At 53.4% G+C, this 14,323-nt stretch overlaps 1 protein-coding gene across 2 annotated transcripts in view; it reads right to left on the reverse strand.

Moving 5' to 3' along the window:
• SLCO2B1 (solute carrier organic anion transporter family member 2B1) overlaps positions 1–14,323 on the reverse strand; it is a 44,618-nt gene that overhangs the window by 20,594 nt on the left and 9,701 nt on the right. For both annotated transcript variants that reach the window (XM_032853053.1, XM_032853054.1), the window contains exons 2-7: positions 11,970–12,100; positions 10,761–10,898; positions 9,237–9,399; positions 6,264–6,503; positions 5,922–6,020; positions 3,636–3,826 (exon numbers count right to left, since the gene is read on the reverse strand). In XM_032853053.1, coding sequence (XP_032708944.1) covers positions 3,636–3,826; positions 5,922–6,020; positions 6,264–6,503; positions 9,237–9,399; positions 10,761–10,898; positions 11,970–12,100 — 962 coding nt within the window. The remainder of the gene's footprint in view (positions 1–3,635; positions 3,827–5,921; positions 6,021–6,263; positions 6,504–9,236; positions 9,400–10,760; positions 10,899–11,969; positions 12,101–14,323) is intronic.

A 14,323-nucleotide genomic window follows, 5' to 3' on the forward strand; every position in this document is an offset into this window, starting at 1 on the left:
CTGCCCATTGTACAGATGAGGAGACTGAGATCAAGACCTCCACTGGATAACAAAACCCTGATATTACATGCCACCATTAAAAACTGCATTTACTTGTAGGAGGCTCTTTAGGGAAACTCTGAGCCTGGGAGAAGATACCCAAAGGGATTTCAGAAAGAATCTCCCCTTCACTTCCCTCTGGCCCCCACCACCCGTGCCTGTTCCCACTCTCTACAGAAGATACATCCCCCCATGTCTGTGAGCCTGGACCTTCTGGCTGCCAATTCTGCCTCATTGGGCCCTTCCTCCCTGTCCATCTACCTCTCCTTCAGTGGTCTGAGTGGGCAGGGGCCGCCCTTGTCGCTGTAAACAGAGCTGGCCCAGGCAGAGCCTCAAGGAGGCGGGTGGGGGTGCGGGGAAGGGGGGAGAGAACAATTCCTCCCACATCAATATTTATTGCCTGCGAGCTGCTGCAAGCAGATCTTCATGTTCTCAGCCTTCGGTTCTTTTTTAAGAACCTCTCACTCCCTTCCTTCCTCACTCCCCATCCCCCATGTGCTGACAGAATGAATCCAGACAGCCAGACAGGTTCACAGCTGGGGAACCAGGGCTTCCAATCATCACAGAGATGCTGCTCTTCAAACCCAGATGTCTGCCCCACAGCAGCTTGGACGCAAGAAACTGTGCATTCTTAGACTTCCAGGCACACAGACTACAGCTCCCCAGAATTGGTCCTTGGCACATTACCACATAAAGGGCTGCACAGAATGGGGAAGCGTCTTGCTCAAGGTCACCCAGCGGACACATGACCAAGCCCACCCACGCCTCCCACTGGCTTCTTCACCTAGTCCGCCCCCTGGCTCAAGCGGCTGTCCTCTGTTCAGATGTGAGGCTCAACCTGGACATTGCCCATAACCAGAAACTCCTCACTTCCTCTGTGACCACCCCTACTTCTAAGAACTGTTGCCCCAAGTTCTAGGAATTCTTACCTCATTCAATTTCTAGCCTGAGCGAGGCAGAACCAGGAAGGGCCATCTGTGGTTTCAAGCTGCCTTCTTCCCCTGAAACTGGTCGCTCTGCAGGGCCTGCCTCCCCCTACCTCTGAGCCCAGCACCAGCCCAGGCTTGCACTGTCCTGGGATGTCCCCTAGCAGAGAGGCACCCGGGCCCCAGCAGTGTCCCTCCTGGGTGGCTCCTGGACTCCTCCCCTTGTCTCACCCCACTGCAGGTGCACTGCTTCCCACCTGGACCACAGCCAGAGTGGCTTCACCAGTCTCCCTGCACCACCTGCTCCCCACACATGTCCTCTGTCCCTTCCTCTACTTAGACCCTATGACAGAGCCATGGGACCCCCATTTACCCTCCTTCCAGGGCGACCAGCTGTTCTTGAAGCTGGCAGGCAAGCCCTTTCCTGTTCTGACCTCTATTGGCTGTTCTAACATCAATTTTCATTGGTCTCCCATATATAAAACTTCTGCTCCAGCAGGGGGTGGGGGATGGGTAGTGAGGTTCACAGAGCAGCCATATTTGGGGTTGGACAGACTTGAGCTCAAATTCTAGTTTTTCTAGACGAACACATTTTCAGCCCTCTCTCCTAGGCCCAGACTTTCATGCCCTAAGGAGGACGGCCTCTCTCCCATCACAGCCAGCATATTCAAATGCACCAACACACCTCATTAAATAGAATTATTCTTGCTGCAAAATATTCGACAGGCTTTTTACAAATCATCCCTTTGAAACTAGAATTACTTAGCAACAAATAAGTTATGATCGTGATTTCTCAACAATTACTTTGCTGTGAAATACTAAGAAATATATATTTATGCAAATGTATATATTCCTGACACAGAGCTCATAAAACTCTTGTAAATAAGAGTGCTTAGGAAAATCTTCTAATATTTAGTCTTTGACCCCAGTTCCTGACACAGAGCTCCGAAGATCTGTATAATTCCCTGTGTGCTAGGAAATGACAACAAGCTCTTAAATCCCTTGCAATTTCCTGGGTGAGAGGAATATCCTTTGTTCTAATGAGATGACTCTCAGTAGGCTCTTGGAAGGGAAATGGTCACCAGAAAGAAGACGCTCCCCTGCTCCTCCCCCAATTCTCTAGAGGGGGCAAAGGGCTGGGAACGGAGTTAAGGATTGAGCATGTCTATGTGGAAAAAGCCCCCCCCCAAATCCTAATAGTATAGGGTTCAGTGAGCTTCAAGGTTGGTAAACACATCCATATGGCAGGACGGTGACATATCCCAACCCCACAAGGACAGAAGCTCCTGCATTTGGGACCTTCCCAGTCCCCTCCCTATGTGTTTTCTCATCTGGCTATTAGTCAATACCCTTAATCAGATCCCGTATTGCATAATTAGCAGGTAAACATGAAGTAAGTGTTTTCCTGAGTTCTGTGAGCTGTTCTAGCAAAGAATGGAATCCAAGAAAGGGTTTGTGGGAACCCCTGATTTGTAGCCAAATAGGACAAAAATTGTGGGTAACCTGGGGACGGGCCTACTACCCGTGGCTAAAGTGGGACTGAGCCCTAACTGTGGGATCAAACGCTATCTCCGGGTAAACAGTGTCAGAGTTGAGGGAAACTGTGGGACACCTAGTGGGTGACACAGAGAATCGGCCAGCTTGAGAATCACCCCACACACGTGGTCACAGAAGTTTGTGTGTGGGTCCTCAGGAAAAGAGAAAATCGAACGTGCAAATTTTCAGAATGTAATGAGATGTGTATGAATGCTAAAGAAAATTCGATAAAGTCAACATTGATGATGCATTGAACTTCTATAAACCCTTCCTGTTTTGTCATTTTGTTGTGTACTCTGGAGCCAATCGATTGTTTTAAAGGCCTCTGGAAAATTGGAGGGCCCCACCCCGAATCATCTCTCCTGCCCAGCAGATCTCTGAGGAAAGACCGCCCGCCCCTCAGCTGAGCAGGGGGTTTCAGCTAGAGATCCTCAAGCACCTCATAGCTTGTTACTTATCCATCAATCTTAGTCCCTCCCCTCTAGGAAGTGCCTGTTTTAAGAGTAGAGGCCACATACTGAGCTCCTGTGCCGGCCTGACACCTGGTCCAGAGGACGCACTTCACATACATTTGTCCCCCTCCCTGCTTCTGAAAGGCTGGATTCTTTTCTAAAAGCTGAACCCTTTGTCCACCCTATGGCCACACCTAGAATTCCCCCTCTCCCCTCTCTAGGCTTCCACCATCTGTCAGAGCCTCGCTCAAGTCCTGCCCCTTCAGAGAAGTCTTCTCAGACCCCCCACCCATTCTCCACCTCCTCCTCCTTCTCAATATTGCTCCAGCGTGGCACGTTTAGAAGTCACAGAAAGCGTGAAGTGATGAGCAGAGAGACAGCATGATGGTGAGACAGGGGGCATGGGCTCGGACAGGCTGGGGTTCTCCCCGCAGTGCTGCCCTCGCTGGCCATGTGATCTTGGCTAGGTCCCTTCCCCCGGCCCCTGATCTCCTCAGCTGTGGAAGGGGCAGGACATATTCTTTGTGTGGGACTGTTGGGGGATGCAGCGGAGCCTGGACGGAAAGGTTTTGTAAACTGCCGAGTGCAATGCCCAGGAGGGATGAAGTCTAAGGTTCCAAGGGAGGAACTGGTTGGTGGGGGCTGGAGGCTGGACTAGGGTGGGCTTGTGGAAGGGACTTACTTTGCTGACAGATGAGGCTGTGGTTTCCAAGATCCTTCGCCGAAAGCGGAGCTCATGCTTCTCCCTGGGCATCTCCCTAGGGAAGAAGAAGTAGGGCACCGAGGCCAGGGCCACTGCCCCCGCAGAGATGAGGAAGCCCAGCCACCAGGCACCCACCCATCGGGGGTCCTTTGAAGTCAGGCTGATACCACCTGGAAGAGAAGACCAAGGTGATGTTAGGGTCAAGATGGGCTGTCCCGTCTTGGCCACCATCCTGGGACTGGCCTTTGAGACCTGAGGTGGCCTGGGCCAGGAGTCAGGAGACCTGGACTCCAGCTGTGGCTTTGCCAGTTACGTCCCATGTGACCTTGGGCAAGGCCTTGATCCTTCCTGGACTCAGTTTTTCAACAGCTGGGTCATGGTAGCAGTCAAGGCTATGGACTTTGGAAATGGACTGCTGAGTCTGAATTCCATTACTAACATATCCTTGGGCAAATTGCTTGACCTCTTTGTGCCTCGGGGTCTTCCTCTGTAAAATACGGACAGAAGTAGTACCTACATCACAGGGTTGTTGTGAGAATCATAGAAATCAACACAGGTAAAGCACGTAGAATGTGCTGCACAGATGTCTCTTCTTCTTCCTCCTCTTACTGTTACTGTTATGAGGATTATTATCATTAAATCGATGGTTAGGACCCTTCTTGTGCTTCTCAGACCTGCATCATTAAAACCACCAGGTGTTTGTCAAAAATACCTCAGACCAACTTAAAACTACCATGGGGTGGAGTGGGAAGGTGACCAAGGAGTCTTCCCTTTAACAAGTTCCCCAGGTATAATTAGGACTAGGTTATTCCAGATGTGCCTCCTGGCTGGAGGGCCTGCTTCTCCCATCCAAGCCCTTACCTCGAGGCTGAGTCAGATACCTCCTCCTTCAATTGCCACAGCATCCACAAACACTTTCTAACCACACCGATGCATAAACACAGCAAGCCCAGGAGTAGGGCTGGTGTCCAGGTGCTTGGGCCTGAGCGCTCCTGGCCAGGGGCCAGAGTACACAGTCGGCACTCAGCAAATGTATCTGTAAAGCTGGGGCTGAAGCTGGATTTTGTACTAATTCCCTCCTCCGGCTATTATTCCCCCTGCTTCTGTGCCAGCCTGGTGAGTGCGAGCACAGGCATCTCCCCGACTCCCCCGCTTCTCACACACTCATCTGTGCCTATAGCACACCTGATCGGCCCACCCCATGAAATCCCCCATAGAGAAAGGGTAGGAAGATCAATCAATCTACAAGAATACATCGGCCCGTGGAGGAGCCACGTCTGCCAGGATGATGTCAACAGAGCCCAAAAACATACCACCTTCCCTGAAGCGGGGGCGTGTCCAGGAAACGTGAGGAAAGCCAACCAGAGCTGGCACTGGAGGGCTGGGCCCCTGCTTTCTAGAAGGAAGGAAGGTGGGGTGGGGCTATACCTAGTGAGTCTTGTTCAGAGCTGCCTAGGAGGCAGCCTGGTGCAAAAGCCAGAGAAGAAGCAGAATCGGCACGTCCATCCATTCGCACGTGTATCCCCTGAGGTTCCTAGGGCTTGCTGGAAATCTCCAGGAGAGAGGGATCCTTGCCTTGTTCCTACAGAGTATCAGAGCTCAGGGACCCTCACCACTCCTCACTCTGGCTGACTTCAGACCAAGCTTTGGTCCCACTTCTTGGCCCACCCCTACTACTGCCTGGATCTAAGACTACGGTTCCCTGAGTGGAGCCCTTGGCACAGGTTCCCAGACTCTGAGATGGTCAGAAATAGAAGGGTCCTGAGAGGTCACCCAGTACATTTCCCATCTGAGGTTGGCCCAAGCTCACCGAATCCTGCTCCAAAAGTTCTCTCCTGCAAGCTTCTCTATTTGACCTGGGTCTTGTTGCCCCTAAAGATGGGAGCACCCTACAGGCCAAGAACATAGGTGGTCCTGTGTGCCCTGCAGCGTATCCGAATGCAGGCTGGGGTCAGGGGGAGCTCGGGGACAGGACTGGGCGAAGAGTCATCCTAACAGCACTGACAAGACAACTGCCTGTCTGGTGGCGGTCTGCCATTTCTCTTCATCTCTCACTGGATTCTGATTGCAGCTTGGGGAGGTGGGCAGGGCAGAGAGTGTCTCAAAGACGAAGAAGTTGAGAGTTTAAGAGGCATGTCCAAGGTCAGTGGGATGGCTAGGATTTGAACGTGACCTCTCTGGTTCAGTGTCTCCTATGAGGCCAGCAGACAGTGAGCTAGCCGCAGTGTGCCTCCCAGGGATGGCTGTGTGCTCTTTGAGGCTCACCTTCTGGCATCCTGTCTATGTCCACATAAAGGCGCAGCATGAGGCCGCCCAGCCCATAGGCCATGCCCGGCCCCATCATGGTTACTGCAAACAGGATCCCTGCAACACAAAGCCTGGGTTAGGTCCCCTGGCCCCGGCTTCCCTCTGCAGATCAGTGCCTGCCCTATCTCCAGCAGGCAAGAGTGGCCCAACATCCCCCAAGCAGGCCCAGAAAACTCCAGGGCTTCTCCAGACCTTTCCTGGCCATGTGCGGCAGAGGTTGGGAACTCACGCCCAGCCCCTACCTGGTCCTCTCATCCTCTGACCTCTGAGCCTGGCCTTCCCTCCAAGCCCGGTTCTCACCAACGTAGAGAGGTGAATTGCTGTTGTGGGCAAAGTCATCGATGTAGGAGATGCCGAAAGGCTGAATGGGCACCGCGCCCACGCCGAGCAGGGTCTGGGCCGTGAACATTATCCCCACCACGGCCAGGTGCTGGGCCTCCGTGTAGCTTGAGCAGCTGCTGTTGGAGGGGTCTGGGGTGGGGGCTGGGACCGAGGTTGTGGGCTGGCACAGAGAAGCCTCAAAATCCTGTGGCATGTCCACTATGAGATGATAAAAAATATTATGACGAGAGCTGAGACTCTTAACACAGCATGCACTGGACACAAAACACCATTTTAGGTGCTGTGTACATCAACCATTTTCCTCCCTTCCCCCAGCAACCCTAGGGGATGGGCACTCTTGTTATGCCCATTGCACAGATGAGGAAACCGATGCTCAGGCAGCAACTAGCAAAGGCAGAGGCAGGATTGGAACCCAGGCAGCTTGGCTTCTAGTCCTTGCTCCTAATGTACCCTATGCCACTTTTCTGAGCAGAGGTATGTGGAGGTGCCGTGGCAACTGTGGTTCTCAGGTGGGGCGGGCTGTCAAAAGAGACTGAGGTAGAACGGGGCCAAAAAGGACAAACGAGATTTTCCAGAAAGAGAAGTTGGGAGGGGTACTCCAGGGAGAGGTCAGAGCACATGCAAACCCAGGGGCTTAAGGAGTTCAGCAGGGCAGACTCACAGAGCCTGAGGGACAAGGTCAGGGCTAAAGGCAGGGCCAGGCAGGGGAGGGAAGCTGGACTGAAGACGGCTCTAGGGCCCTTGGCCTTCATTTTGGGTGGGCTCGGGTCAGCTCAGGACACAGACGCAGAGTTCAGTGAAGGGGGATTTCTTAATTTAGTACCAGACAGTCTCTCCCTGTAGCTCACCAATATTTGGTGAGCAAACTTAAAGAGACCCTCATGCTATTATTATCCCAAATGTGGATATAGATGCGGCCTTCTCTCTGTGGCCGATCCAGCCTTTTCTGGGAGCCGGGACACTCAGAAAAGCCATGTGAACCAGGGTCAAGGTCCTGGACCATCAACCGAGGTTGTGTGAGTTGAAACCTGGGAGACCTTGACAGAGGCCCTCAGCCCATCTGGGCCTCAGTTTCCTCACCTCTCAAGAGTCTCCTAGAATGGAAGTTCTACAGAAATTCAGAATTCACAAGCAGAATAATTCAGTGGTTCGGAGCAGGGTTGTGGGACCAAGCTACCTGGACACGTCATGGCCCCACGAGCTGTGGGCCTTGAGGAGAACCCCCCTCTCTCCGAACATCCATCTCCCCACCCGTAAAATATGATGCTGCCAACACCTGCTTCAGGCCGTAAACATGGCATGTGTGTACTGCCCACGCACAGAGCCTACTAGACGTTACGGACAATGATTGTGATAGGGCTCTGTATTCTTTTCGCTTCCCTGTGATGCCAGGGCCTCGCAGGGGGCCTGGTAGAGAAGAATTAGCAACAAAGAGACTAATTCATGTTGGATGAAGAAGGGTGAACAGAAAAGTTGGGGATGCCAAAGCCGGCTGCGTGCCTGGAGGTCACCAAGCCTAGCATACTCATCCGAGACAGGCCCAGGCAGGAGAATGGCTGCCCTCAGGCTTTCCTGGGGCACCCATGGCAGAGGGCTCTTGTGTGGCAGAGAGGAGGAAGAAGAACATGTATGACCCTCACAGGAAAAGCTCTGAAGAGAAAACTCTAGACCCAGAAATGTGTTTCTTTCCCCCCAGCATTCCAGTCAGGCCTTTTGACAGCTCTCCACTCGGGGCCTCGATAAGCCCCCTGAGCTGCTCACCCACACTCTACTTTCCCACTTCCTGGCTGTTGCCCCTGTGGCTCCCGGCACTCGAAACACCCACCTTCTCCTTAACCCCCACCCCACTCGGGGCTCTGCTGGCTCCCTCCGGCTGACTCCCAACGAGCTGGAGTCTCTACCCTGCAGAAAAGCTGCCTGAGCCTCTAACCAGTACCTCCCTGGGAGCTTCTCGGGGCTGGTCATGCTGCTCCCTCTTTCCACCCTGGCACCTGGCACAGAGTGGGAGTGCTGGGGTGTGAGCGAGGGAGGCGATGCTCTCTGACAGCCCTCTTCCCCTGGGAAGGTTTCCATGCCAGGCTGGTCCCAGTGCTTCCTTTCTCACACAAATGACTCACTGCAGGGGTTTTGCTCACCTCTGTCTCCTCTCCCAGGCTGGAAGCTCCCTGGAGGCAAGACTGAGCTCTCTTAGAGGGTCTGACACTAAGTAGGCTATACTAAGGGTTGTTGGGCAGAACACTGGATGGATGGATGGATGGATGGATGGATGGATGGATGGTGGATAGATGGATAGATGGATGGTGGATAGATGGATGGGTGACAGATGGGTGGGTAGCTGGATGGGTGAATGGAATATTGAAGGAATGAAGCTCAGACTGCTTGGGTTTTCTCCACGGGACAGGCATCTGCCTGTGCAATAGGCCTTCACCAACATCTCACTAGGCCTCACAACTCCTGTCTAAAATTCTTTCATTTTTTAATTGGTTCATGCACTCATTCATTCTTTCATTAATGTCATGGCTTCTTGTGAGGATTAAAGCACTAATACACATAGAGTACTTAGAAGAGAGGCTGGCACACCATAAGGGGTACGTGGTGCTATTATTATCATTCCACAAACATTTCCTGAGGACCTACTCCATGCCAGGCCCTCAAGTAGGCTGAGTTGTAAATTCCCCCCACCTCAAAATGACACCCAAGCAATCCCTCACCAAGGGAGGCCCAGAGGGTTATACCCCACTGCCCCCAGAACAACCCCACTCCCCAGGACTGCCAGAAGGACCCGCCCATGCTGGGAGCGAGGGAGCGGGAAGGACCCACAGGTGCCCTGGGGAGCCAGGCCCATCCTGACCCGGGGGCCTGGGAAAAGGCCATGGTAGGTGGTAAGGCGGCTCCTGGCATCCGTCTCCAGCCCAGCCCTTCTGCTCTTACCGGAGCTAGTATGGTCGTAGCGGTATGGCTCGGAGATGAAGTGTGGGAGGCTCATGAGCAGGCCTGCCAGGGCCACAAGGACAGCCCCATAGCCGATCAGTCGGGGCCGGTGTACCCGGCTGCCAAAGTAGCTCACAAACACAATCAGGGCTGTGTTCCCCACCTGCCAAGGGATGAGGGGACCCATTCAAGCAGAGCAGAGTCACCAGAGGTCAGCACTACCCCGGCTTCTCTTGCCAGCCTGGTGCTCCCCTCAGTCTAAAGGACTAGCTGACAGAATGAGAATCATCCGGGCCCCTCTAAACACAGAATCTGGGTCCTCTGAGGTGGAGGGGGCCCCACAGCCCCCATTAGGGGGAGAGAAAGGAGGGCAGACTGCACAAGGCTAGCAGTTCCATTTCATTCTGGAAAGCGGGTTGGACCCCACGTTAGAACAGGGAAGAGTCAACGGAAGGGTTTTTAAGTGTCTGAGATATGGGGGAGAAAAAATCTCAAGCCAGAGAACTAAGGCTTTGGAATTTTAAGGCTTAGAATAAAAAACTGAGGCTGTGGGCACTGGAGGGGATTGGAGAGCTCGCAGGGAAAGGACAGTCTCTACAGCCAGAAGCTGGGGTGCGCTGCCCACCCCATTGCTCCTGGGCCGTTATACCCACCCTGAGCCCCAGGTTCCTTGCTGCTGGAGGGGGCCAGCAACCACAAGAGAGCTGGTAGGAGGACCAACCCTGAGAAGGATAACCACTCTCCATTTTATAGGCTGCACACTGAGGCCCAGAGGTGGAGAGTGACTTCCCCAGGTCCCAGAGCTCGGTAATGACATTTCCTTCCCACCTCTGAGATCTGGAGGTGGGGTCTGAAGACTATCCAGGGGTGCTGTGTCATTGGCAGACCAGGGGGAGATAATTGCCTTGAAATCTCCAGACAGTGGCCTCCTCTGAGGTGGAGAACATCTGGTGGGGGGTGCTGGGGCACAGCTGGACCCTGATCTCTAAATCCCCCCAAAGCAGCTTGTCTACTCCTCCCTGCTTGGCTGCGGGCCCCAGACTTAGGGTTCTCCAGGCAACTCCGAGGGGACATGCGTGCCATGCTATCACTCCCTCCCCCTGCCACCCACTGGTTCCAAATTTCTGCCTTCGATCTCATTTAAATCTATCACACTACTATTGAAGTGACTTCCTCTGACTCCTTCCTGGGACAGGCAATAACCAGGTAAAGGAGCCAAACGGAGAGTGGGCGGTATGGGAATTCTGCCTACCTCTACAATACCCCCCACCCAACCTCTAGAGTGTCCCCAAGGGCAGGACCACCCGTGCTGTGACGTTACAAGGAGGCAGAGGTCAGTTTCTCTACCAGGACATGATGAAGGAGCTGGCTAAGGAGATTTGGGGAAGAAGCTGTGGTGGGGTTGCCTGTGGACAACGGGACGGGAAGGGCTTCTGTCAGGCTAGTGAGAGAGGGGGTGAGGAGGTGGGGGCAAGAGTTTCCCTCAATCCTTCCCCCTCCTAGTGGCTGCACCAGGGCCGGTACCTCGTTGAAGGCAGCCAGCAGCCCTGAGGTCTGACTGGAGAGGCCAAAGCGCTTCTCCACAGTGGAGATGGAGCTCTTGAGGTAGCCGGAGATCATGAGCTGGGCCAGCTGCAGCAGGCTGTGGCACAGGACGAAGAACTGCCAGGGGAGCCATGGCGGGGACAACCGGCGGGCCAGCCGGCGGGGCGGGGGGGCGGGGGTGGTGGTGCAGGGAGATAGGTGGGGATTCAGTCAGAGGGGGCGGTGATTGGGAGACAGAGATGGAGTCGGGGAAAGGGAGGAGCAAGGAATAGAGATGGGGAAACAGAGTCAGAGGAGACAGACACACAGGAGAGAGAAAGAGAGAGTGTTACTAGAGTGGCCATTGGCTTCTCACACAGGCCTAAAAACTACACAAACTGTCCTGGGTACATTCAGGGGTCTTGGTGCCACCTGAGACCCACATGACTGAGAGTAGGGTCTTTCTGGGGCCACTCTGACCCTCACAGCTCCCCTGGGCTGGACTGCACCTTCCTCCCTGTTCCACCACCCTGCCCTTTTCTCCAGGAAACTCTTCCAGATCCTTCTCCACCCCAGCCCACCCACTCCTCCCCTACAGTTCCCTTGGGAGACGACTTCCATACCATGAATCCTCAAGCCACCCACCCCACCTAGCCCCACCCCAAACATCCTGGCCTCCCTTCTGATGAGCTGGAGGAATTCCCAGGAGAAGAAAAACTAACTTCAAAGAAGGGTGTTTATGCCAGAGCTTAAAAATGTTCTCTCTGTTCTTCTGACTTGGTTTCCTCTTGTATACAACAAGGACCATGTCCTTACACCTCAGGGCTACCGTGAGAATCAAACAAGACAGGTCCTGGCCCCCAGAGGATGCCTGGAAGTTTAGGGCTGCCCCTGGAGGAGCCAGAGCTCCCCCAAATTCATACAGATTCAGGATTCCTGGGGTCCTTCTCTTTCTCTCTAGGACAATGGGGGACGGGGAGTGTGGTCCCCCACTGCCCACAGAGTAACCCTTCTTTCTTCTCCGGAAGGAGGGAATGTGTGCCCCAAACCCAACTAAATGCTTTCATAGATTATCTCTTGGATTCTCGTGGCCACCCATCCTACAGATGAGGAAACCGAGGCTCAGAGAAAAGCAGCAGCTTGCTTAGAGTTACATAGCCTTCCCTGTAGGCCCGGACAGCCCTGTTCCCAGCAGGCCCTGAGCGATACCTTGATGCTGTAGAACACGCTTCGCCTCAAGTCCTGAGGGTTTGGGCTGGCTTTACCTCCAGGTGTGTCTTCTGCACCCATCATGGCCTTGGCATCCTTGCCTGACATCTGGGGCTCCTCACCCACCGGCCCTGTGAGACACATCCAGGAGGTGAGAGTGGCAATGGAATCCCAGAGAATGGTCCTGCCCCAGGTCACCCACAGTGTTCCAGGGGTTGGAGGCAATCTGAAAGTCTGAGCACCCCCAGCCTTCCTGAGGCCCAGTGATGGGAGGGTCCTTCCTGAGGGCTCTATGTGCCCACGCTAGCCAGATCCCAGCTGGGACCTCCTGTCTCACACCATCATTCCATTCCCAGTATTAACCTTCCTTCTAGGGAGAAGCTGCTGGCCACACTCCATACCCTTCAAGCAGGGACTCCGGCAGTAAGGCCGGAGCCCCTCTTGGGTCTGTAGCTGTGAGACATCCAGTGCCTGGAGGCTGAGTCTGGCTGTGGGTCTGTCTGGCTCAGGGTAGGATCTCAGATTCAGGGTCAGTGCAGGGTCAAGGCTTGTTCTACAGTCAGGGCATAAAGAATTTTCCTGGGAGTCGTTCAGAACAGATAGCAATGCCCCCACAGGGGACCACCCCTCGTGTAATCCCAGAGCTACCTATCAAACCATGTTGCTGGTTGGCACAGAAAGGATCCTCAGAGACATCCCACTTAACCACCTCCCTCACCCTGGACAAACTGAGTTCCCCAAGTGTGGCAATGACTCAGGAGGCAGAACTGTGGTTAGAACCTGGACCCTGGGTTCCCATGTCTGGGTTCCTCCATGGAAACCATGCCTGTATCCCACTCACTGCAGGGAGAGGAAAGCTGAACCCCTTCAGGGGCATCTCCTAGGGTCTTCTGATGTTTCATCTCAGTGAGATCTCAGTGAGGAGCTCCTAAGTCTGGCCTTGGGAGACTCCACCCTTCCACTTACATGGAAAACGACCCTTTAGGCCTTCCTCCCCTCCTGGGGCCCTGGCTTCCCGCGGAAGCCTCCCCCATTGTTTCACACACTTCTTAACCTGGCAGGAGTTTCCCTTCATTCAACAAGCTCCTTCTGGAGCATGGAACCGGATGCAAGGACACCCCTGACCCAGGCAGGGACGTGGGGACTCTCCATCTACAGACCCCGAAGGCAAACTCGGGGAGGGGCCACAGAGGCCTGGAACCGCCACAGTGAAGGCTCTGTGCTCCTCAAATGAGGTACCTGGAAGCCTGAGGAATTTTTTTCAGTTGAGGTATAATTCATAGGCCATAAACCTCACCCTTTTAAAGCATACAGTTGTGTGGGTTTGGGCATATGATAAAGGGCATCACCACTCATTCCAGAACATTTTCCACCATCCCAGTAAGGAACTCCATACCCCTCAGGAGTCCTCCCTCTCCCCAGCTCCTGGCTCTCCAGCTTTGCCTATTCTGGATATTTCATATAAATTCATACAGGCGAAATAGTCCAATGGTAATTTTTTGTCTCGCTGCTTTCACATAGCACACTGTTACAGTGTGCCTCTGTACATCATTCCTTTTTATGGCTGGATAAGTCCCTTTGTATGGACATACATCACATTTGGTTTATGTTTCAGGTATGGCAAACATTCAGAAGTTGTACACATTTTTGTGTCAACGTATGTTTTCAGTTCTCTTGGGTATGTAGCCTGGAGTGGAATTCCTGGGTCATGGGGCAACTCCATTCAACTTTTTCAGAAACTTCCTGTTTTCCAAAGTGATTTGGCTATCTTCTGCTCCCACCAGCATGGTCTGATGGGTCTAATCTCTCCCCTTCCTTGTAATACTTAGTACTGTGTCTCTTTGATTCTGCCCCCCCCCCCGGGTATAAAGAGATATCTCATGCGGTTTTGATTAGCATTTCCCTAATGACTAATGATGTTAGGCATCTTTTTGTGTACTTATTGGCCATTTGTGTATCTTCTTTGGAGAAATGTCTATTCGATTCGAAGATCTTAAGGAATTTGACTGAAGAAATGGGAGTGTGTGTGTGTGGCCAGGGAGGAGTGCCTTGGGGGAGGGGCATAAGGATTCAGGGGAAACAAGGAGATATTGAAACCAAAGTGACACCTGTCAGGGAGAAGATAAGGGGTTGGCCTAGTGAGGGGATGGGCTCTGCAGAGGTCACTTAGAAAGATAAGGAGGTGAGGGGGAGCCCGAGCGAACTCTCCCAGAAGGGACTGATGGGAGACTTCTAAGCTCTGGTTTCACTCACCAGCATAGATGGGTCACTTCCTAGAGCACAGAGGCTGTTACACGCTCTAACGCAGCTAAGCCTTTACATGCATGCTCTCCTTGTTCCCGAAGCTTCCCCAC

The sequence above is a fragment of the Lontra canadensis genome, unplaced genomic scaffold (assembly GCF_010015895.1).
Source record: "Lontra canadensis isolate GAN:19392208 unplaced genomic scaffold, GSC_riverotter_1.0 scaffold7, whole genome shotgun sequence".
NCBI lineage: Eukaryota > Metazoa > Chordata > Mammalia > Carnivora > Mustelidae > Lontra > Lontra canadensis.